We start from the raw sequence: 24,868 nt of genomic DNA on the forward strand, positions 1-24,868 counted from the left end.
GTTTATTAGGGTGCAGTGACCTCACTGGTACAATCCAGAAGCCCATCAAGTCTCTAGATTTTAGTGCAATTTAACAAATATTCGTTAACACAACAAAATCGTGTCTTGTGCAGTGGTTGATCACCGTTACATTTCCAGGATAAGCTGCATCCAACTCTGACTCCACACCTTACACCAGGGGTTCCCAATCTTTTTTGAATCACGGCACCCTAGAGTATCAAAATTTTTTCACGGCACCCCTAGGCCAAAAATATATTTATTAGATTGGGTTTATATGTGATTCTTTGGGTCAGGTATGTGGTAAAGGACAGGATTTGCTTCTGTTTGTACACATTTTATTAATGGCAGCCACCAGCATTGCTTTTGCTTATAAATAATTAACCATTAATAATTTGAGTTGGTCCTGGACTACCAACCCAGGGCACCCCTGCATGTGTCCCGAGGCACCCCAGGGAGCCACGGCACACAGTTTGGGAACCACTGCCTTACACAATTGTTTAACCTAACCCTAGAAGGCGACCCATTTCATTCAGGAACCACCAAAGCCACGATCACAGTTATACCCAAACCTAATAAAAGACCCCCAATGTTTTACCAACTACCTTTCCATATCAATCCTTAAAGGTGCCAATACACGTTACAACTATTATATACAATATTGTATACAATATCGCATCTCAGTTTTTCGATGAGATTTAGTACAAAAAGTATAGGTGCCGATACACGTTGTGCTTTTGTACTGTACAGTGGTGCTGTGCGATTTTTCCTCTTCTATGCGATGCGATGTACTGTGCGATGCGACTTTAGCCTTTTTCTTTTTAAAGAATATAGTCCCTAATGGTCACTAGGTACATTGCATCGCACTGTACTACAAAAGTGATGTGATGCGATGCGATTGTGCACAAAAAGTACTGCCTGCACATACTTTTTGTGCTATACAATATTATAACGGGGACGCGCATCGCATCGAATCCCCGCAGGTACACGGTGCGATTATAACCACATGGGATGCGTTTTGAACTTTAAAAGTTCAAAACGCATGCGATAATCACAACGTGTATGGGCACCTTCAGTGCTGCACATACTTTTTGTACTACATCTCATTGAAAAACCGAGACGCGATATTGGGGATTGATATGAAATCCCGGCGTTCAAAATCCCGACACCAGAATCCCGACAGGGGGAGGGCGCGCGTGCGTGGATGGACACCCCCCCTTTTGTGGGCTCACTGCGCTCACCACACAGCAGGCCCGGTGCCTTGCTACGCTCGGCACACTAATTTATTCTCCCTGTATGGGTGTCGTGGACACCCACGGAGGGAGAAAGTGTCGGGATTTCGGCGGTCGGGATTTTGAACGCCAAGATTCCGACTGCATCCCCGATATTGCGTACAATAATTGTAACGTGTATGGGCACCTTTATACTGATCGTAAAATCTTTGCAAAAGTGCTCTCTATCAAGCTAAACACAATTCTACCCATACTTACCCACCCTGACCAGGTTTGCTTCGTTCAGTCCAGACTTGACAACACCAGATGACATACTATAGACCAGGCTTTCCCAACCACGGTCCTCAAGGCACACCAACAGTGCAGGTTTTAGTGATATCCAGGCTTCAGCACAGATGGTTTAATCAGAAACACTCAGGTACTAATTAAGGGGGTTATTTTGGTTCACTCTTTCTGACAAAATCCTTCTTAGATGGACAAAACCATGTGCACTGTGGGTGGGGCAGATGTAACTTGTGCAGAGAGAATTAGATTTGGGTGGGGTTTTTCTTCAAAGTGAGATCTATATTGAAGTGTAAAATCATGCAGTCAGTATTTTCCCTGCACAGAAACAAAATAACTCACCCAAATCTAATTCTCTCTGCACATGTTACATCTGCCACCCTGCAGTGCACATGGTTTTGTCCATCTAAGAAGGATTTGTCAGAAAGAATGAACTAGAATAAACCCCTAAGTCATCTGCGCTCAAGCCTGGATATCTACAAAACCTGCACTGTTGGTGTGCCTTGAGGACCGTGGTTGGGAAAGCCTGCTTTAGACGTTACTCATTATATAAATACTAACAAGGGATCCCTTCCCTGGTGCTTGCTCTGGATGCCGATAAAGCTTTTGACAGGGTCTCATGGGCATTTATAAACCAATCTCTCCGACACTTTGGCTTTCTGGGACAGTTCTTAATGGCCATACAAGCGCTCTATAGTAATCGTTTTGCATCACTTCAGTCAGACGGCCTACTATGCAAACCCTTTCCGAAAACCAGCGGCACCAGATAAGGTTGCCCCTTATCCGCCTTTATATATGCACTTTTTATCGAACCACTGGCCCAACATATCCGTAATCATCCTGATATTATTGGAATCCACATTGGTCCTGACAGCCGTGTGATTGTTCGCTCATACATTCCAATGAATAGGACGTCACATGTGTTCAGACATATCCAGGTGCATCTGTTGACCAGACGTATGAGACTTCAGATTGGCAATTCTATGCACAAGATCATTTGTGCGTAAACCTAACCAACCGTTAGATCAGTCGACTGATACTTTGTTGGCCAAGTGTGTACCCAGCCTAAGATTTGCTTCAATTTGCATTTAGTACAGCCAGTGGTCCATGTCTCCTCCCTCTTCTGACTCCACATGCGCTTCGTACAAAACTGATCAGCCTTGATTTATGCCATAGAAACATAGAATCAGGATAATGGGTCTGACAGGTTACATTCCATTATATATGGAATAATAATTTATAGGACCAACACCAAGCGACTCTTCAACAAAGTATGGGAAGCAGATGTCAGGGAGATGCGGGATAGGCACAACTTGGGGGAAATTAGTGTAAGAGCAGCCGTGAGCTCCATAGACAGAAAAAAAGATATACAAATGATGGTGCAGATATCATCAAAGGCAGTTTAAACAAACTTGGTGGTTCCAAAACTGGGTGCCTCCTGGCACTTGTAAGGGTGCCCTGGGTTGGTGGTAAAGGACCAGTGCTTGTGGGTTCAAATCAGGATGTGTGGACGAACAGAAGTAACTGCGGTCCCTCAACACATAAGTATGACATAAAAAATAATTTACTTAAATTTAATATTATTTCTGAATTTCTCAATAAGAAAATTTGGTACCTATGTATTAGCAGGGCGCTCGGCTACGCTACGCTGACAACGTACCTTAGGCTACGTTGTCAGCAAAGCCTAGCCGGGTGCCCTGCTAATATGTGCAAACTTAGGGCGGGCGGCGGGAGATACAGCCGGGGGGGGGAACGCTTCCTGGGGCGGCAACAATGACAGTCATTCAGCGTACTGCTGCTGGGGGAGCATCACATGGTTTCCCTGCTCCCACAGCGGCACTACGCTAATTGCGTACATTGCTGCTGCCGGGGACTGTCATGGAGGACACCAGTGCTGGGAGCCGAGTGCCGGTGGTGAACGCTGCCGCCGGGGACATCGTTCACGGTAAGTATAATGCACTGTACACACACACACACACACACACACACACACACACCACCCAGTAACACAATCATATCTACACTATCCACGTCATAACCCCAGTGTCCACATGGGCGTGGAGTTAATTTTATAAAGTGTGGCGAACGCAGCGAGCCACTGAGCCCGAAGCGTGGCGAGCCCCGCGAGGGGACGCGGATACGTGTCCACTCACCACGCTTCGGGCTCGGTGGCTCGCCACACTTTATAAGATTAACTCCACGCCCACGTGGACACTGGGGATATGAACCATTATGTATTAGCACAGCTCCAACTACGTAAATTACGTAGTTTGCGTAAGTTACGTAGTTTACGTAGCCAGCATAGTGGTGTATTGGTATTCTGAATACACCACTACATATTGGGCACCCTGCTAATACACAAGTACCAAAACTTTTGGCCTAGGTGTTCCATGAAAAAAATACTAACAATCTAGGGTGTCGCAATTCCAAAATTTGGGAAAGCACTGACGTATGCACTATTCTTTTCCACAGGTTCCTTCTTTATCTGCTGACCATACCATCTACAAGGTTGTAGTTGCCAGCTAATTGAGGATTGGATACAACGGCCTGCTCCTTTAATACAATCTGGCACATTTACCAGAGAGAGTTTATGACCAGTGTCAATCATAGCTCCTGCAAATCAGGAATAGAGGTGTGGGTGACACTACATCAGGTTTGTAGGTCCCCCTCCTGTTCTCAAGACCCAGCTCCAAATATTTATCTCTGACCACTCCCAAATTTGAGATTGACAACATATTTCTCAGCACTTAAGACCCATCTTCCAGGATCTCATTTCTCTTTCACCCTATTCTCTGATGGTAGTACACCACAATGCCCCCTACTTTAGTGCTTTCATTACCCTCCACCTAACCTTTATAAAAAATAAATAATAATAATTAGCTGTCTTCCTATTCTTTGTGTAACTGTATACCTGTGTGGATAGAGAATGAGGTCTTCTGACGTATTAACTTATCTTCAATTTAAATTTAAGAGAATATTTAAAAATTTGCTAATTTGTTTTCTCCCATTTAACTTTCTGGAGTTACTGGGTGCTTTATCCTACAGAAATGACTTCCATGGAGTTAATTGTGAGCAGGGCGGTACAGCTGCCTGGCTCCAGAGATCTGTCTATCCTTAGTAAATACAGATTAGGAAACCATCCGCCTCTTTTAAAAGGGCTTACGTGGTCCAATGTGCGTAAAACTGGCTAGAATGGTAGACTGGTTTTGTAAGCAAACACAGAGGATAAATAACCCAGCCACTCATATACAGCAACAGTTGAGGCATATGTCATCTGTGTAGCACCTCCTGAGAGATAGACAGGGCAACTGGCAGAGGGTTTTATAGCTGTTTCCCTTATTAGAATCATGACAGGCACAGATAACAGACGCGGTGTACACGTGGCCTGTGATTCAACACTGAGCAATATTTTTTATAAATAGTGAAAGGAAACCTAGTAGGCAAAGTTGTTACTAGTGTGCACCTGAAGCCTCCATGCAAATTACATTGGCACAATACTTAAGACACACAAATAAAAAAGCCAAAGAGAGTCAAAGTAAATAGATCAATTACAAGAAACGCCCCAAAACAGCAGAAATACTATATACTATGGGTCATACAAACCGGTACCAGGAGTTATACAATATAATATATATATTACACCAGGATTTATTATACAATATAATATATATTACACACTAAGGGGGGGTATTCAATCCAGCATTACAACTGTCAGGACATCCTGACATTCGTGACCCTGGCCCGTTTTTAGACCGCTTGCCTGCCGATTGTCAAAAAGGGGGTGTGGCCACATATACGGCCATGGAATGTAGAGAGATACAACCGTGATCTCGACAGTCCATGCCTGTTCTCGGCAAACTGGGCCAGACAGCTTTTAGTTGTGTCTCTTCTGCAGAGATGCCTCTTCTATGATGTCGGGAAAGACAGCATTGAATACCCCCCCCCCCCCCCCCGCCTTTATTCTGCTATTTGAGCGCCAAAACAACTAATGTGTTAAAAAAGTTGATTATATGTATACAGAAATATAGTTTAATTGTCCCTAATCCAGTCTGAAAGTCACCTAATATGAATACAAGAGTATATGTATGTGTGCGTGTGTATGTTTAGGTCGGTGTATAGTAAGCTTCAATTTAAAGGGTGGTTCACTATAGTGTATAGTCCCGCTTTGGGCCTGTAGAAGTGGCATTTCCCCTGCTACAAGCTGCTAGAAGAAGGAGGAAGTCACAGGCGGGTGGAGTATACTGAATAAATCTCCCGTCCAATCAGGTGCCCCATCCACTACACACCCATAATATGCACTTTGGCTTTCCTGTACAGTTACGGTAGCCGTTAAGATGACCAAATCCTGCTCTTGCTGTGACTTTGAGCAGACATTGAGTAATGTGTTTACGTTGCTTGTATGTGTATTAATGATGTAATTAAGACATCAGCAAAAGTAGATTTTTTTTTATTCTTTTTTTCTTTTTTAAACCTTCATTTTCCACCTTCAGCTCTCCAGTTAGGTTCTAAAATATAAAGGAAATATATAGGTTTATTACCTTTCGGGGGAAAGTAAGATTTGCTTTCTGCTTTATGGGGCCAATCCACCACCAAAGGACCAAATCTCCGAAAGCTTGCAGTGATCTCGTCTGGAAATAAAATCACAATAAATGAATCATGGAGAATGAACAACTAGAAGGAAAAAAAAAAAAAGACAATTCTGTACATTTCTCTTATGGAAGACTTTCTGCGGGCTTAACAAATAAAGAAAAAGGACTTCATTTATGGGTTTAAGGTTTCTGAACCACTTCTGCAGGTACTTTAAGAATGGACACAAACCCAAAATAAACCCCGAAATGTCTAGCATGCTGCAAGACTCAGAGCCATGCAGCCAATCTGGTATAAAGTGTATGTCTTACTTTTATCCAGAAATAATAAAAGTTAAATTTTATAATAAACAAAACCGGATATCCAGTGCACCCCAAAAGTACTTTCTTTTCTTGTGCAGTGGCGGCCCCTATACATTGGCTGGCCGTGGTCGCTTCAAGTGGATTTTCTATAGTTCAAGACATCGGACACTGTTATACTGAAACATGTGAAGCCGGTGCTAACAGAGGACACTGTGTGCCATAACTGGATATCTGGAAAACGACCATCAACGCCGTCATACATGCAACACGGATGCATGTATACATTCAGGCCCTTATTCAGACCTGTTGGCGGCTGCAATTATTGCAGATGGACAAAAACCATGCTGCACTGCAGGTGGGGCAGATGTAACATGTGTAGAGAGAGTTAGATATTGGTAAGTTATTTTGTTTCTGTGCAGGGTAATACGGACTGCTTTATTCCTACACTGCAGTTTAGCAATTTGAACACACCTCACTCAAATCTAACTCTCGCTGCACGAGTCACATCTGCGCCACCTGCAGTGCAGCATGATTTCGTCCATCTGCAAAAATTCCAGCCTGGCTAACAATTCTGAATCCTGCCCTGCAGTCCATCACAATGTGCACTCTCAGGACTTAGTTTCCATAGATGAAGTGGCACTAAAGCCTTGCCCATCCCTCACCAGCATTACAGATGTTTCACCATAAACGTATCCTCTGTGCACTACAAGTCCCGTTACACAACACGTGAGCTCACCGTGACTCGGTAGTGGCAAACGTCTTTGCATGCACATTATTTTGTTAAAATGCATCTTATTTGCAAAGCTGGATCTGAATGCAAAATGTTATGTTATGTTACAGTGTTTTACCGGAAAACACTACTGTATCATTTTGTATGCAGATATCCCCACAGTCACACACACAGAACATTGGTATAATACATATCGTTTTAATCAGCAGAAGCTGCTTATGCATCCTATTTGCATTGTAAAGTAAACATGGAAAGAAGCTTGGCACTACGAAGTCACACCATGGTGTGTCACGACTAGAAGGCCTGTTTACCACGCAAGGAGGCTAGATAGATGTATGCGGACACATCTACAGTTTTACTTTATTAAAACAGGATACAAACACGTAAACAAACACTGTATGGAATATATTACATACATTTCTAATAAATTAAACGCCATTGTAAAGAATATTGCTCTGGTATGCTGTTCGAATCAATACTGGTTCACATATACTGCTATCCAGCCAAGACTTGAAATTGTTAGCTAACAAAGGGGCAGATTTATTAAGCTCGGTGAAGTGATAAAGTGTCTGGTTTTTATCACCAGCCAATCAGCTTCTAACTGTGAAGTTACAGGCTTGGTTTGAAAAATGACAGGTAGGAGCTGATTGGCCGGTGATAAAAAACAAGATACTCTATCACTTCACCGAGCTTAATAAATCTACCCCACAGTTTATTGGCCGCTGCTTTGTCTCCTTTGACTTTATCTCCACTTTATCTCTTCTACAGGCTTAATACATCTAGCCCACAGTTACAAGATGTGTTTGCTTTGAATTAAAAATGAAATTACCTTCATCAATATCTGGAGGTAATCCCCCGACAAACACCTTCCGCGAGTAGCGCTCAACCCGTTCACCGTTCTGACAGTGTGTTGGAGAACTCAAACCAGACGACAAGGATTGGTCCCCGTGGCTATCACCCAGGAAGCCATCTTCAAAGGGGAATAGCGAGGACCGACCTGGAGGAAAAGAGAAATGGCGGTTATAAGGTTTAAAAGAAAAAACTAACATGAATAAAACCGAATACCATAATTGTTGCTAATAAGCAACAATATTGTTTTTTCATTGTTTGTAGAGAGTTCGTTCTTATTTATCCAGCTGCATCCTATACTATAGGATTAGAACCGGACACAAAGTGGTATTAGAGTGTAGTGAGAATCAATAAGAGGAGACCATCAGCAGAGAGGTATAAATTAAACAGAGGTAAAACAGTGCCAGCTAGGTAAGTGGTGTGAATCTTGCCGATAAATCTGATAAATTAACCATTTCAATTCAAGTTTCCCAGGGTCAGTTCTGTTGGAGTAGACCAGGAGTGGCCAATCCGGTCCTTGAGATCTACGCATGGTCCACGTTTTCCATATCACCTATCTAGTGCACAGCTGTAGTCATTACTAACTGTCCCATTCCCCAGGTCACCTGGCTGGTGCACAGCTGTAGTCATTACTAACTGTCCCATTCCCCAGGTCACCTGGCTGGTGCACAGCTGTAGTCATTACTAACTGTCACATTCACCAGGTCACCTGGCTGTGCAAAGCTGTAGTCATTCTGTCACATTCACCAGGTCACCAGGTTGTGCACAGCTGCAGTCATTACTAACTGTCACATTTTCAAATATGCTGCATTCATTCCTACTATAGCAGCGGTTCTCAAACTGTGGGTCCTGACCCCAAAGTGGGTCCCGACCGTCTCAGCATGGGGTCGCGACTCCATGTTGCTGACCATCAGGCTGATGACTTTTCTAATGTCAGTCAGTGATTTAATAAATCTGTTGAGTTGTCTGTTATTTTAGACTCCTCCACAATGCTGCCATGTATGTGATGCCTGCTGTCTACACATGACATGAATGTGATGACCTTCTGCAGTAATTTGCTGGGGTCGTGTAACTTATTTTTATAGTCTGATGGGGTCCCAGAGCAAAATAGTTTGAGGACCCCCTGTACTATAGGATCCACAGGTTGCCTGAAAATCAGCGGCGCAACTATAGCACCGCAGCCCCTGCCACCGCGGGGGGGGGGGCGCTGTGCATGTGGGGCCGCGGGGGGCTGCGGTGCTATAGTTACACACCCCCCCCCCCAATCCCCCGCAGACTTACCTATCTCGCTGGCTCTGGCGGCTCCGTTCTTCTGCTGAGGACCACCACAAAATGGCCGCCCCCATATAGCACACAGTTCTCTGAAACTGTCTGCTGTATGGGGGCGGCCATTTTGTGGTGGTCCTCAGCAGAAGAAGAACAGAGCCGCCGGGACCAGCGCGATAGGTAAGGCTGCAGGGGATTGGGGGGGGTTGCATGGGCGGCGGGGGGAGGGGGGTTTGCATGGGCGGCGGGGGATTGGGGGTGCTTGGCGGGGGCGCCTCCCCCTCTAACGGCGGGGGGCGCCTCTCCCCCTAACGGCGGGGGGGCGCCCAAAACTTAGTTACGCCACTGCTGAAAATCATAAGATCTTGAGGATATAACAGAAGCTGGAAGTACACGTTACTGGCTCAAAAATACGGACATCCCGGAACAGAACTTAACCACCATATTATAGCCGTACCAATAACATTATTAGGACTATAGAGGTGTAGACTTGTGTTTGTTTTACATATTTTATGCTTCATCAACACAATATATGTATAATGGGGTTTAAGTCATCATTGCTATATCTCTGAACTACCCTAGGATTACCTCCAACACAAAGAGAGACCTTACTAGAAGCCAGTCTGTCTTCACGTGGAACATTATCTGTATGCCAAGGTGTTTACCATGTGGGTATGTATTTTATGCTCATTGTATAATTCCTTTGCGCAGCCAGATGGACTTGCACACAATACTACTAATCATTGCACCATGTGTACTGCCCAGAAGCCATCCATAATGTCCATGCAACAGGTGTACTGGCCATAAATAATTATTATTATTAAATATTACATGCCACTGTAAGGCTGCAAAACACCAATACTGCAAGAATGGAACCATTGAACCCCACCCTCTCTATGTAAAACTATACTACTTGCCTGTGTGACTGGACATCAGATAACTGCACCAATGGGCCCCATGGGAAACACTGCACTTGCCCTGCTCTTACCCTGCTATTCAGCGAAAAGCTTTGGTCCCTGTTAAGGCATGCAGTATACATATAGGGGCACATTTATGATTGAGGGCAACTGGGGGTAATAACGCAGGAGATTATCCAATTACCAGCCACGTGCCCTGTAATCCATTTCACTGATTGGAAGTTACATTCTACATGCCTAATAATAATCATCAGATGAGAACTGTATTCTGGGCATACACTGCTGCAGGGATGGAGGAATATAATGGTCAAACCACGAGGTAGAAGAGAAAATGACACATGGTGGAAAATGACAACGGCAAACGGAAATTAACCGGTACTACATTTACAATATGTTTTCAAATATACAACCCCCCCCCCCACAGAAGGTCAGTAAACTGCAAACTTCTTTCCCCTCCACCATACAAAATGTCTATTTCAGCAGTGTTCCCTAATGATTGCCGCCTTCCGATCACGCACAAATCAGTGTCGGAATAATACAAGGAACGGAATACTTGCCCAGTAACACTTACAAAGAGCTTGTGTTTTTAATCACGAAAAGTTAAAAAGGGACAAAGCATATATTACTACATTTTTATTTATAAAGGCGCCACAGGTGGTACACAGCGCCGTACATATAGCACACATTAGTACGGTACAGGGTACACAGAACTAAATATAACAGCGACAGAACTAAAACGGAGCACAGGTAACAATTAGCAGTACAATTCTTAGTACACAATACAGCTGAGATGTAGGGAAGAGCGGGAGAAGAGATGCAGGTATAGATGGCAGGTGAGTAAGAGTTGTGATTGAAATGCAAGAAAAGGGCTGTGAGAACAGGAGGGAAGAGGGCCCTGCTCCAAGGAGCTTACAGTCGGGGGGGACGGGGGGGGGGGACGGACAGACAGGTGACAAGAGGTGCAGGTAAGGAGACCTGAAGGCAAGAAGTGAGCATGGCAGGGATGGTCGGGACATGAGGCAGCAGGTAGAGTGTGGACGGACAAAGCAGTACTCTCCCTCCTCCTATCCTCCTCTCCCCACCTACTTCACATGGTAGTACTCCCCACCCCCTAAAACTCCACCCGCAACAAAAGGTTTCACCAAGATGTGATTAACACTAGCCCCACTAATACACATAGATTTCCTGTTTGGGTACAGAAGAAAGTCTATGCTGGGTGCACACTTGCAGATATATCGCTTATACAGCCCACATTTGATATGTACATCTATTTACAAAAGAACTAGACACATCCGACGTACCCAGAACAGCTCTGCCATGTACTGTGCGTCAGTTCTATCATGTAATTTGCTCTGTAGGAAAAGTTATCAGCTACAGAGTGAAAACATTTTGAGCGTTCAGTTTACGCCGCTGGCGATCAGACATGCCAGCTGCAGATTCTAAAAATTATAACATCACTATTAAATTACACCAATTAAAAAATGATGATATGACCTTTAGAATGATCAGAACATTAGCTGCCTAATAGTGGCAATCTATAAAGCACGGTCCAATCAGCCGTCTCTCTTGCTCCATGTCATCTTGATAACCTTCATTTATAAACCATGTCAGAGAGCGACGACGTAATAGCGAAGCACCAACTGAGCCTGCAGCAAAAGGTTCTTCAGTACTCTACAACTGTTCCAACACTGACCCAGTTGACAAAATCCTTTGCCCCACCTGATAAATACCCAAAAATCTACAATTCCCGATAATTTTTTTCCGCAGAACTTATTGCTTGAGTGTATACCCAGTGTCCATTGGGGAATTACATGGAGTAATTAAAAGGAGCAGCAAGCTGGATGTATGACCTTTGCTTCAAAAGGAAGGGCATGTTGCTCATATACCCCTGAAGACGTTTAAAGGAAGACAGGTGGAGGCCATGTTTTCCAGGTCTCATCTGAGTCCACGAATGGTCAGAAAATAAAACACAAGTGAGGGGCACATTGAAAGCATATGCGCTTTTGTGTGCGAAGCAGGCATAACTAGTGGATTACTGATGTATAAAAATAGATTAAGGGGGATATTCAATCTCCTGCCCTGCCATTCCTGATGGGGGAACAGCATTGAACAGGGATCTCGGCAGAACTTGCCCGACTTCATAAGCAGGGAAAGGATGAGCTCCCGGCCGCAGCTCGACGAGTTTCGTCAAACTTCTCGCAGCCACGCCCCCTTCTCCGGGCGAACATTGAATCCCAACTGCAAAATCACAGTCGAGCCGTCCGAGAACGGGACAGTCGTGACCCTACATTGAATACCCCGATGACAGTGCATGTACACCTGTGCATGATTTAAAAAAAAAAGACGGAAAATATGATGAACGCCTGACTTATGGAGAGGACAGACATTTATGGTGCACCTACTCTTAGAGGTTACCAGTCTATGGCTAAAAGGGATACAGCTGTCCCATTGTCACCGGGAGCGGATTAGCTCAAAAACAAATGTCAACACCAGACAATCAACATGCACTAAGCACAGAAGTGATCGAAAGGAGTTCACTTTTTTTTGGCTTCAATGTAAACACCATAGTTCGGACCAGGTGCCTCGCTTCGTTACTGCTGTGCTCGGCACACTTTACTCTTCCCAAATCGAAGAAACTCATGTCTGCATTTTCACGTGTAAACCATTGCTTGTGTTGACCTTTTGTCAAAGTCGACTTAGTGCAGGCCTCGCCAACCTTCAACTCTCCAATTGTTGTGAAACTACAAGTCCCAGCATGCCCTGCCACATTTTTGCTAAAGGAGTATGCTAGAATAGGGCATGCTGGGATTTGAAGTTTTATAACAGGTGGAGAGCCACAATTGGCCAGGCCTGACCTAGTGCATGTTGACCCATTGACAAAGCTCCACACTCGCAACAGAAGTAATGCAATTCTTGCGCTGCTGCAATGAGGCAAATGTGCTACTGTGGCAGCCTAGGTGGAGAATATTGTACATCGAGCAGGACATTGGTCAACCACATGGATTTTTGAACGCATAGAAAAAGTCAGTCATGGGCTGAGCCCTGTTACATTTCAGAACGGACAATCTCCAGCTACAGTTGGAATGCAGTTAGTGCTAATCACTGCAGGGCTGGTTTCTATTGGCCCACATATATACATTATCATGCTTTGAGGAAGCAAGAATTACACATGGGTCACCTCTATGGCAGCGGTGGTGAGGCTGCAACCGGACGGGGGAAAAATAACATTTGACAAAAAGTAAAGTAATATAGTCTTACGTTGTTATGAATTTCTTTTATGATCAGGTTAGTGAATAGCACTTGAAAACAGGTAAGGAGTCAATGTACTAAAATTACAGGACATGTTTTGAAAAAAATATAAATCAAACTCAATAAGGAAACCTTAATATCGGGGTCTTAGGGGTCAATTCAATTAGACGCAAGTTTGCAAAAGAGTTTGAAATGAACATCATGTGAATTTGCACATAACAAAAATGCCAGATTTAACTAGAATCGCCAGTTCCCAGTAGCCACTGCGACATCGACATTGTGCAACTTTTCTACAGAGAAAGTGGGGAAAGCATCCTGGACCCCCCATAAAACTGACATCTGAGATAGGAGGAATATATATATATATATATATATATATATATATATATATATATATATATATATATATATATATATATATATATATAGTTTGGAGTTGAATCAGAAATGCAACTTGCAGTTTGAGTTTGACATAAGAACGGCTAACAGAACACAAATCATGCCTAATTGAATAGACCCATTAGAACAGGCCTAGCCAACCGTTTGGCCCTCCAGCTGTTGTGAAACCACAAGTCCTACCACAGTTTTACTGTTATGGAATGTCAAAATGGTGGCAAAGCATGCTGAGATGTGTAGTTTCCAAACATCTGGAGAACTGCAGGCTTAACAGGCATGCATTAGAATATACCTTAACTCAAAAGAAGAATTAAAAAAACATAATAGTGCTTGTACAAGGTTACGGAAACGTACAATGGTTTTATTAATTTTCAAACCTATGCTGAAACGATCCAAAGCCAAGGGTTAGTAGATTACATAACCGCACAATGAAGTGTAGAATAATTCATTCAAAACTAAAATTCCAAAATATAAAAATTAAAGATCATCATAAAAAGGATTTAAAAAAAAATCATTAGGACCTACTTATCATCCCCGACGAGTTAACGCATCATTGAAAAAAAATACAAATCACAAAAAAATGCAAAAGATTGAATATTTATGATTTTTATTCTTTTATCCCTCTGATTTTGTCAAGGAAAACAACCCAAACAAGTCACAGTGTATTTACCTCGTCTACGACCATAGCTCCTGGCTGCATGAAAACAGAGGAAAAGTTGGAAGAATTAACATAGATAAACAATGGCACAAATTCATCTCTGTGTTTTCAGCACGATAAATGCGTTAAGGCTGGAGCTGCCGCGGGTTTTAAAAGCAACCATGCTTAATGTCTACCAAAGTCTAGCATGTAAATTTTCTGTTAACACAAATAGCATATATTTGCAGGTTAAAGTGCCCATACACTTATCCGATTTGGGCTGATTTCGCCCAATTCTGCTGGATCGGGCCGAGAAATCAGCTCAAATTGCATGTGTTTGGCATCCGGTCGGATCCTACAGATCGCTCCTGCTGCAGGTTCAAGCTGTTGGATCGGACCCATCAGCTGCACATCGCGGCTTCATTTTAGCACCCACGATGTGTTGGTCCGATCCGTAGGCGTTTGCCTGCGGTGAAGCACCGATGGGACACACCTATGTAAAGAGGGCACGAAACACCCCGCGGCTGCGGGTTGCAGGGTCGTGGTGGGCGGACAGTCTGCACGAAAAAAAAAATACCTGGGCAGTGTGGGGTCCAGGGTCTGGACTGCGTGAAGCACCTGGGGGCTGTGGGTGCAGCGGCGGAGCAGGCACTCCTCAGTGTCCAGGAAGCGCTGAGTGAGCAAACACTGCGGACAGTGGTGGCAGAATTAAAAAAAATCTAATATAGGCCCCCGCAGCTCCCCGGGAATTTTACATGGGATAAATCGAATGTGATTTATCCCATGTAAAAAATGGCACATCAAGTGCCAAATCCTAGTGATTTCTCCAGGGCAGCTCAGGAGAAATTAGATCCGACTTGCCTAATGTATAGGGGCCATCACCAAACCATACAAAAAGTTGCGAAACAACATTTTTCTTAGTACAGCATTTAACACTTTAAGAAACTCAACACCTCTTACATCAATAAAAGCACAGATACACAGGCCGGAGTATAAAAAAGCAGTCAGGATGGTACATTGCATAATGAAATAAACAGGTTGGATCGATGCGTCAGAAATTACAGATTTTAGCTACAAAACTCATCAAGCAAAAATGAAGGGGACACACCAAATAGTACATTTATTAAATGTTATATTACTTTGGCACATACAGAACCAAAAACAGATAGTTTAATAATCCAGCCTCATAATGAGTGAGACACATTGCACATTGATCCTACAAGCCAATATATTTTTGTCCCATGGAATTGTAAATGAATAGAACGGTGTATAACTGATTATCCAGTAAATGCAAATTGCCCCATGGATTTAGGATCTTAACATCAGTTACAGCTCGCTAAGCTAAAAGATAATCTTGAGAAGAGAATCTGCAAATGACAGAAAACTTGGCATTCTATATAAAACAGTACACTGCACATTTTTTAAAAGGACAGCGACACCCAATAGGTGCAGTGTGGCAATTTTATGCAATTTGGACTAGATCGCATCACAAACGTTTTGAAATGCAATGAAATGCATTCTCGTTCAAAAAGTATGTGCAGCACATACATTTTGAGCAGTGCATTCTCGTTCAAAAAGTATGTGCAGCACATACATTTTGAGCAGTGCGATGAGATTTGTACAGGAGCACGCATCTCATTGCACTCAGCAGTTGTACAGTGTATGGGCACCTATACACTAGGGCGATATTGCATACAATCCTTTTATTTCAACCGCATCTGTGCCATGAATCGGATTGTATGAATAAAGGGTCCCCCGATGCGAGGCGCAGGCCCACCGAAAAATATAATGTCCTGCACATATTTATCGAATTGCGATTGCCCGAATGCAATCAGCGGCGGGTTTGGGGAGCGGGAACCAGAGCGTTGGTGGTGGAGCAGGGACTGGAGTGGTGGAGCAGCAGAGCTGTGAAGGAGAGCTGGGTTTCCGCAGTGGCGCCAGAATCGGAAAAAAATATTTTCACCACTGGGTGGCCCTCTGATTGGCTGAGAGAGAGCTCTCTCTCAGCCAATCAGAGGGCCGTCCAGTGTTTCAAATTCAACTGCTGCAGAGCTCCGCCACCTGACAGCGCTTCTGCTCCACCATTCCGGTCCCCGCTACAGATAATATGGAGAGTTTGGTACACTTAACACTTCTATTTGTTTTATATCTGGGTGCTATCAATTAAAGGATCTTTAATCGTAGGACATTTTCAAATATCTCCCCAATAATGTGGTAAACTCAGCCAAGAGTTCCACCCTATATGAAATGAATTGAGGTGTTGAATAAAATGCTGATTATTATATTTAAATTAAATAAAACCTATGCGTTAATAAATGGGGTTTTGATCAGATCTTGGGAATGGATTTTTTCCGTATTTTTAAAGCAGCAACAAATTCTTTCACCTTTTAATTATTGCCGCTTTAAAAAAACAACCACCCAGAAGTCACTTTTTTGAAAATCTACATTCTATCTATGGATTTACTTGTATTATTAAATTAGAACCATATTTAAAAAAAAAAAAAGAATTTGAATTTTTATAAGAATAATTTAAAAAAAAATTTTATTCAAGCATCTATTATGAATCAAATTGCGCATCAAGCACAATCAATAGCTCAGCTGAGGTCATGCCTTCTCAGCCAATCGCAGACCTGCGTTTTTCTCCAGAGCATGCTGGAAATCTTACATTTACATGTGTCTTCTATTAAATCATTTTCAGACTTGTTCTTCGCTGTTGGGTTAATAAAACTGTATTCATTTAGAATTAATCTTCCAACAAAAAGAAAAACATTCTACCACTAACTCCCGCAGGCTTAATAACTTTGTAAATCTTTTAACAATTCAGACGAAAGCTAAGTAATCCTGCAGTTTTATTAATAGTCTATTAAGCTGGCAGCGCTGGCATTTAACACTTCGGTTCACGCAGGTCATAAATAAAATGTGCAAAAAAAAAAAACGACACATGAATAACTACCAGGCAAAAAAGGCTATTTAGTGGGTTATATTTCAATTTGTACACAAAATGGTATTAAGTCTGTAGACATTTCTATGCTACTCATCCGTTAACAGATAGATAAGGTAATAGGCGCTATACATTTTCCTGTTATCTTCAAGCACATACTGCATAACCTGAAATAACAGTGCCATTAGCATTTCCTAAAGAGTAGATGAAACAGCTGCTGACAGCAGTCCCCATCAGGTATCATCATAGGAAGTGAAAGGACAACTGTGGCCGCAATTAAAAGTTTAATATATGAAGAATGAATAAACTCTATTTGGGAGCTCCAATTAGCCACGAGTTGGCTGAAATGGTCTAAACCTCTGTCTGTGACTTATTGCCATTCAACAAATCTGCCTTAAGTAAAGATATATAGTGGCAGGTGCTCAATTAGCTTAGTAATAAATTCAGTCCTGAAAAGGACATGACAAGGATTTTAGTCTGCAGCTCCAGACTTGGCGAACCCCATCCCCAAGGTAAAATCCATTACCCTGCTCAGTGTCCATGAAACAAGATGCAGTCGATGACTGCAGGAATCATAATATTATTATTATTATTATTATTATTATTAATAATAATAATAACAACATATTTGCTGGAAATAAAGGATTCCACTTGTTTTATCCTCTTACCTTAGGTTGCCCATACACTTGCCCAATTCAGGCCGATTTTACCTGATCCCGATGGATCGGGCAGAGAAATCGGATATAGGTTCACATCCCCCTCGGGTACGATGCGTGGTCCAGTGAACGGGACCCGGGTTACACGTTCACACTGCCCACACACGGTGCGAATCTCACATGCAATTTGAACTTTTTAAGTTCAAATTGCACCGTGTCAAGTTCATACCACTCTGTATTAATTCTGCATTGCGATGCCATGTAGTCCATATCACAATGCAGGTATTTTTGTACTACCGGTATATATCAGCATGTCTAGTTCAAATCGCACTCCACAATTTACATATTTAAATTACATATTACAGTCTTGTCCAAATCTTATGTAGTTAAAATCTTATGCCGTTCAAATAGCATAGTATATAAAGTTCAAATCGCAAACACATTGTACAGCTCAAAACGCACCTAGAACACATCTAACCGTGTGGGCACCATAAGTCCTAGAACACACAATTATGGATCTCAACTGAAGACCACACCCTCCCCATTCAGGAGAACTACCTAACCCTGCCTGTCCCATTCACTGCATCTAATACAGGTTTTAAAAAAAATTGGAGGTTAATATCCTCCAACACTCTCCCACAGACAAGTAAAACATTTACAATGCGTTTCACATGCTGTTTCAACTCCACTTGCGTGTAAATGCCAATCGAGCGCCAGTTGGATATCTAGTCAAAAGTGGACAGTGAATTATAACAGGTAAATACACTTTTGAGGTCTAATTATGCTATGTATGTAAAATAATAGGTGCTCTCAACGCCAAATTTGCTAGAATGACCAGCACTCACTGGTAAGCTCCTGTGCCAGCTCAGACCTTTTGCAGGGCAATGTTTAATATGTAATATAGGGCACTTAACCCCACCCCAAATGAAAACATCTTGTTTCCGCCAAGGAAGTTCCAGAGCATCCCTGCCGTTAACAATGAGAAACCGTGGGAATAATGTAATTCACAAGCCAGCTTAGTAAATGTCACCCCACAGAGGAGTTCCACATCACACTAATTCGCTTAGGCAGGCAAATCCTCTCTAGCTGTTGAGCGACATGCAAACATTGTTGTGCCAGTACTTGCAGATCAACAATAGCTGAAGTCAAACTGGTTTGCTGCCTCTGAAACACAATCTTATTTCAAAAGAAAAAAAAAACATCTCTAAAATACTATTCACAGATATAATAGACTATGCTTCAGAAACATACACATCTGATAGCTAAGGTTTTATTGAAAGGTCATCATATAAATATATTGCAGATTTTCATTAGGACTGTCGTAGGACTAGACCTTTACCCAATCTAGCATAACATATCCACAGTAGTAACCTGCATTATATCAGAGTACAAAAATACTTCTAAGCATAAACTATTCTGTCCGATCAGAGAATAAAAAACACAATTCTAGGATTGAACCAATCTATATCCCATCAGAGAATAAAACTGGGACGGGCAAGTTTTAAAGGGGAAATGGAGAGGACCTGGCAATGACAGCTCTGGCATTCAGAGAGATTGTAACACTACTTAAAGCATTTTAACAGTTGTTGGTCTTATTATTTTAAAAATGTCTGTACAAGTACATGTTTGTCATGATGACCATGCACCCATAGAAATACTCAAAGGACTAGACCAACCTGCGTTCTGCCACATCAAATATTGGGGTATGGAAAACACAATGGTGTTCCATTGGTAAATACAACCAGAAGATGACCACAAGTCAGTAATATCTGTAGTCCCTATCTAGTACTAACATGATTGTCCAGTAATTTAGGATTCTGCCAATGCTCGCATGCCCATATTCAATGGCTCCAAGATTCCACCAAGTAGTTCCTGAATGCTATAGCACAGGGTTTCCCAAACGCGGTGATCAAGGTGCCCCAAAAAGTCCAGGTTTCGAGCATATCCATGGCTCAGCACAGAAGGTTAAATCAAACTGACTAAGTTACCTGTGCTAGTGACTTGTCCGATTGAGGTGACCTGGACGCGGTGGACAAGCCCATAATAATGGCCATCATTATGCTAAGAACCTCATAAATGCAATATAGCAAAGATATTAATTGGTTCAGCATTTATATTTAGTGTGCACCTGCAAGCTCCTCCTGCTTGAGTTACCTGTGCACAAGCATTGGTACTTAAAACATTAGGGTGCCTTGAGAACCACATTTGGAAATCTACACTAGTATTTTATCCAGCTAAAAAAAACAATCAAGAGGAGGCCAAAAGAACAACCCAAAGCTATAACTTACAATTCAATATATAAGGCCTTTAGCCCAAGTGCAATAAATATTGTGAATTGCGTTCACTTCACATTCACTTCAAAATTTGTTAATGATATTTATGGGGGTTTGAAACTATATAGAATCCACAGGTCAACCACTCCTTCTCCATATAAAGTCAATGCAATAAACTATAAAATATTCAATTTAAATGAAGTTATCTCAAATTTTACAGCCTGTAGGGATGCTTAAGAGCAAAGCTAGTTTTAGAAGTCTAAAAAGCTGCAGAACCCTGCTATTAATATGTCACCAAATATATATTTATAGCTGTCTGTATGGGAAAAAAAATTATCTGCCGAAAGAGCAAAAAACTTCCAACTACATCCTGCATTTAAAAAAAGTACATCAACAATTAAAACAAAAAAAATACTATAGTACAAAAAAAAAATGGACCTAAAATAATTTGAGACTTTCTTTGGAGCAGGTTCATAAAAAAAGTCCTGCGAAAGGCATGTTATATAAAGATAAAATAATGAAGAAAAACTGAGCTGTCCTAGGGGCTTGGAGAAAAAGAAAATCTGTGGCTGGGGCTTATCACTATAAACCAGCCAACAGAGAAAACTGTGAAAATTCAGAGTGCTGAATTGTTACGATAACACATCAAAGGCCCGAAGAGCACGTCTTGCATCCCTTAAGTGGAACATCAATTGTGCGAAAGAAGAAAAAAGAAGTTGCTCTGTCTACATAATAATAATAAATGCTCTGTGACAAAACTTAAAACCATACGAAGAACTCAAAATGTCAAAAAGAACAATGACTAAGAACTTCAGGACAAATTTGCAAATTTAAATCTACATAGTGATTCTCTTTTGGAACACGGTTGAAATGTTTTTTTTTTTTATACTTATTATTTATAATAAGCCAGTAGGGTTTAGTTAAGGGGTCGTTTTTTTTTTTCCTTCTCATGTGCGGCTACGGTCATCGAATGGGATGATCACACTTGTACTAATAGGGATCAATGTAACAGTGTGGAAGAATGTGGGCAGAATAGGTGAAATGTCTGCGTGAATGAGCGTTCAGGCTTTGTACACACAGGGTTTATGCAAAGTACAGAGATGAATGGTCCTTATTCTAAATTATATTCTTTACCAATTCTGGAATGTGAGCGGCATCTAGTATAAATTCCAAATAGATGTAGATTTAGATGTGGTTGGAGAGTGCATCTTTCCTGCTCGCTTGGAAGCAGCAGTGATACAATTGTATGGTAATACTGCAGGAGACATCTGGCATATGTAGAAATCTCGTGCTTGCATTAGTGGTTCATACTATATCCCATAGCAATGCATTGGAACACCTGCAAGGCTATTGGCCAGCTGCATCACCCACAATACTGCACAAGCCGGAAACAGCAGTTCCTACATAAGCGCCAGGAAATCTCCACCTTGCAATGATGATGGCCTTGTCACTCCTCTAATATGGTGGCAATATGCATGCAATTAGGGAAAACGGCTGCCAGTGTGAAGCCATAGCGCGTCCAACGACACAGTACCCTACCGCACATGTGCAGTACGGGTCCGGTGCATGTGCAAAAGTGTAGAACATCAGTGCTTTTATACAAGAGGAGAAAAAAGATGACTCTCTTTGTTGGGGCACAACTTGAATTTAAAATATATAAATTTTAATTGGTATACGTTAAAATATAGAACTCACTACAAAAACCTCCAAAACTAATAGGGTTATTAATAAAGTCTAATGAGAAAAAGGAAAGGGGAAGGGGGGAGAGGAAACGAGTATTGCTTTTGCTGATTGTATGACAAGGCAGAAATAAGCTTTGTCACAGTATCAGAGAAATTTATGTAAATATAAGTGAAAGATAATAAAATAAAAAATATAAATCAAGATAAAGGTAAAGGTATATATGTATCAGCCTCGGTCAGATATAATCTCAATGTAGGGATATTCTCCCATGAGATACATTGATAGCCTGGCTGATGTTAATTTTTAATTGATATGTGACAAAGAAGAAAAAATATATATACATGAAAAAATATATAAATAACGAAAATTCATAAAAAAGACCCAAATTAGGTCTGTGATCTTAAATTCTGTGCAAAATAAATATATATGTCTTATCTGGGACCATATATTTATGGCGAAGATATTGCAAGTTTTTGTATGGGCTGTCACTGTGGGTAACCACAGTGTATGTCACTGTGGTACCAGGCGGTTGTGGCTAATATTTATAAGAATATACAGTTTATGCATATGCGCAACAAATTGAAAAAGATATATTTAGCAATCTGGATATGCATTTAGAAAATGAGTGGAGACATAAACAGTGTGTTCTCTCTGGTCTCCGATCGTTCCTGCTTTTCAGGTCGTGTGTCTCAAGGACAGTGAACGAGCCGAATGAGGGGCTTGATCATAGTAGAGACCAGAATATTGAGAACAGCTTAGAAGGAAGAAAAAGTGGAGATCTGTTGATTTCCAGTGTCCTATGTCACCCCTGTTGGTCAAAGGACCAGCGCAGAGGATCAAGTGGCCACCAGATTCAATGAGAGTCCCCTAATATGGAGAGGATTTCTTTCTGTGCAAATATTTTCATCTATGTTAATACATGTTATGCACCTCCTTCTTAGCATATATTCCTCCTAATATCTGTTTTGTACAATTTCCAGTGCAGATGCACAAGGGAAAGGAAAAAAAAAGCATAAATCCACTCAAAAATTATTATATATAGCAATCAAGTATCAATCCTGGTTACTTATCTATACAGCGCTTCTGCATCACATGCCACAAATTGCAGCCTCCCCGCCTGTCAGCCTTCCTGCCTGGACGCGCGTTTCGCCTGTGCTTGTTCACCAGTGTCTGTTACATGTCAAACAAACTCTATTTGTACCTCTTTGTTTTCGCGGGGAAACAGCGCTGCTGTTTCTATTGGGCAGTCCCCCTACACGCCTCCTTTGCTCAGTGCAATCGCCGGCAGTCTGCCTGTCGGCGTCTGACGTGTATCACGCAGCGAGTGTTTGCATGATCACCATGGAAACGCTCCGTTTCGTGCTTGGTCAGGTGACCTGCGTCACCATCTCCAATCCTAGCAGCCGCTTGTGTCCGGAGTCTCCTACGTATATATGTGGTCACGTCATGTTTGTATCATTGTTGCCTAGGAACCTTGGACACAGTCTTCTACTGAGCATTCTGGTAACGTGATTCGGGGCTAAATATCTGCTGTATTGGTAATCCCGCACGCCTAGGTGATTGTATATCTTGCTTCTATCACTCTCTTTATCGAAATAGTCAGATAGTAGGCTTGATATTAGGTACCGTTCATGTCTTAATTGGTTATGGCTAACTAGCTAAGTTTCTCTCTCTCCATTTATTTTTTGGCTTTACCGTTTGTATATGCCAATGATATTGCCTAATGCAAGGTTTCCTTTCTCAATGTTTTAAAATGACTTCGTTTTTGCATCCTCTTGAATCCTCTTGAATCAATTTTATTGCTGACCTTCTATGCTTAGATTGAATTTGATTTTAACTGTTTACAGCAATTTTTGCAGCTATATATCGATTCATCGTACAGTTTCTGTTCTTAATAGTATTATTAGTGTTGTGGTCTCTATTTATCTGATTTTATTAGAGTACGACTCCATGTGCTTCCTACAGGTGCTATGCAGATGTGAAAAAATATGAAAAAATATATATATGTAGAGATAATGACAATTGCATAAATTAAATAAAAAGGATAACAGTATTCATAATGTCGTTGAAAGCATTATTCATTGATGGTTAGTAGCTATGAACTTGAGGAAAAAATAATTTATATATATAACAATAGTTTATCGTTGCTAGAAAAAAGGGTGATAAGTGAAAAGAGTTTTTTGTCAAGAAATGACATACCTATAAGTGTAAAAATGTGCCAAAGGTGCAAAACAATAAAATATGAAAATATAGAATTGTGGGGCTATCCTTGCCACTATTGGGAGGCAAAGCTTATTGCCTCAGTTTCTGTGTTTAAGAAAAGAAGAAAGAATAGTTATATATAAACTACTCTTATATGGTGTCTGTGTTTACCATGTGCTTTACGTGCTCCTCATACGCATGTTTATAAAGAAAGGGGGGAAAGCATCTAGTCAAGAAAAGTTGTGTTATTTCTGAGTGCCCAATACAGAGTGTCTAGTTATAGTGGTGCGTGAAATCCTACCAAGATAAAATGTCTATGAATGGACTCCTACATAGATTAATGTCACATTTCACTTTCGCTAAAGTTCACCATCAGGAGGGTTATCATGGATGGTAATTTTGTAAGGCTGTACAGTTAAAGCTACATTTCGTGTCAAAGCGGTTTACAAAAATGTTTGGTAATTAATGTACTCATTGAGTCCATGGGGTGATAGGGCATTCAGCCGGAAGGTCCATTCACTCTCCTTCTGTAGTATGTTTTTCTGGAGGTCTCCCCCTCTGATGCCTAGTTTTACTCGCTCAAGGCCAATGACTTTGGTTCCCCTGAATGAGTTTTTATGATGTCTGTGGTAGTGATGAATGCCCTATCACCCCATGGACTCAATGAGT

The 24,868-nt window shown here is 41.6% G+C and overlaps 1 protein-coding gene across 3 annotated transcripts in view; it reads right to left on the reverse strand.

The window, feature by feature from the left end:
* The window catches only part of CPEB3 (cytoplasmic polyadenylation element binding protein 3), a 132,186-nt gene that overhangs the window by 31,612 nt on the left and 75,706 nt on the right, over positions 1-24,868 (reverse strand). For 2 of the 3 annotated variants that reach the window (XM_083149332.1, XM_083149333.1), the window contains 3 exons: positions 14,478-14,501; positions 7,960-8,127; positions 6,050-6,139 (listed from right to left, as the gene is read on the reverse strand). In XM_083149332.1, coding sequence (XP_083005458.1) covers positions 6,050-6,139; positions 7,960-8,127; positions 14,478-14,501 — 282 coding nt within the window. The remainder of the gene's footprint in view (positions 1-6,049; positions 6,140-7,959; positions 8,128-14,477; positions 14,502-24,868) is intronic. The other variant, XM_083149334.1, reaches the window with a different exon arrangement.

This window comes from Crinia signifera, chromosome 6 (genome assembly GCF_055691185.1).
Source record: "Crinia signifera chromosome 6, ASM5569118v1, whole genome shotgun sequence".
NCBI classification, from domain to species: domain Eukaryota; kingdom Metazoa; phylum Chordata; class Amphibia; order Anura; family Myobatrachidae; genus Crinia; species Crinia signifera.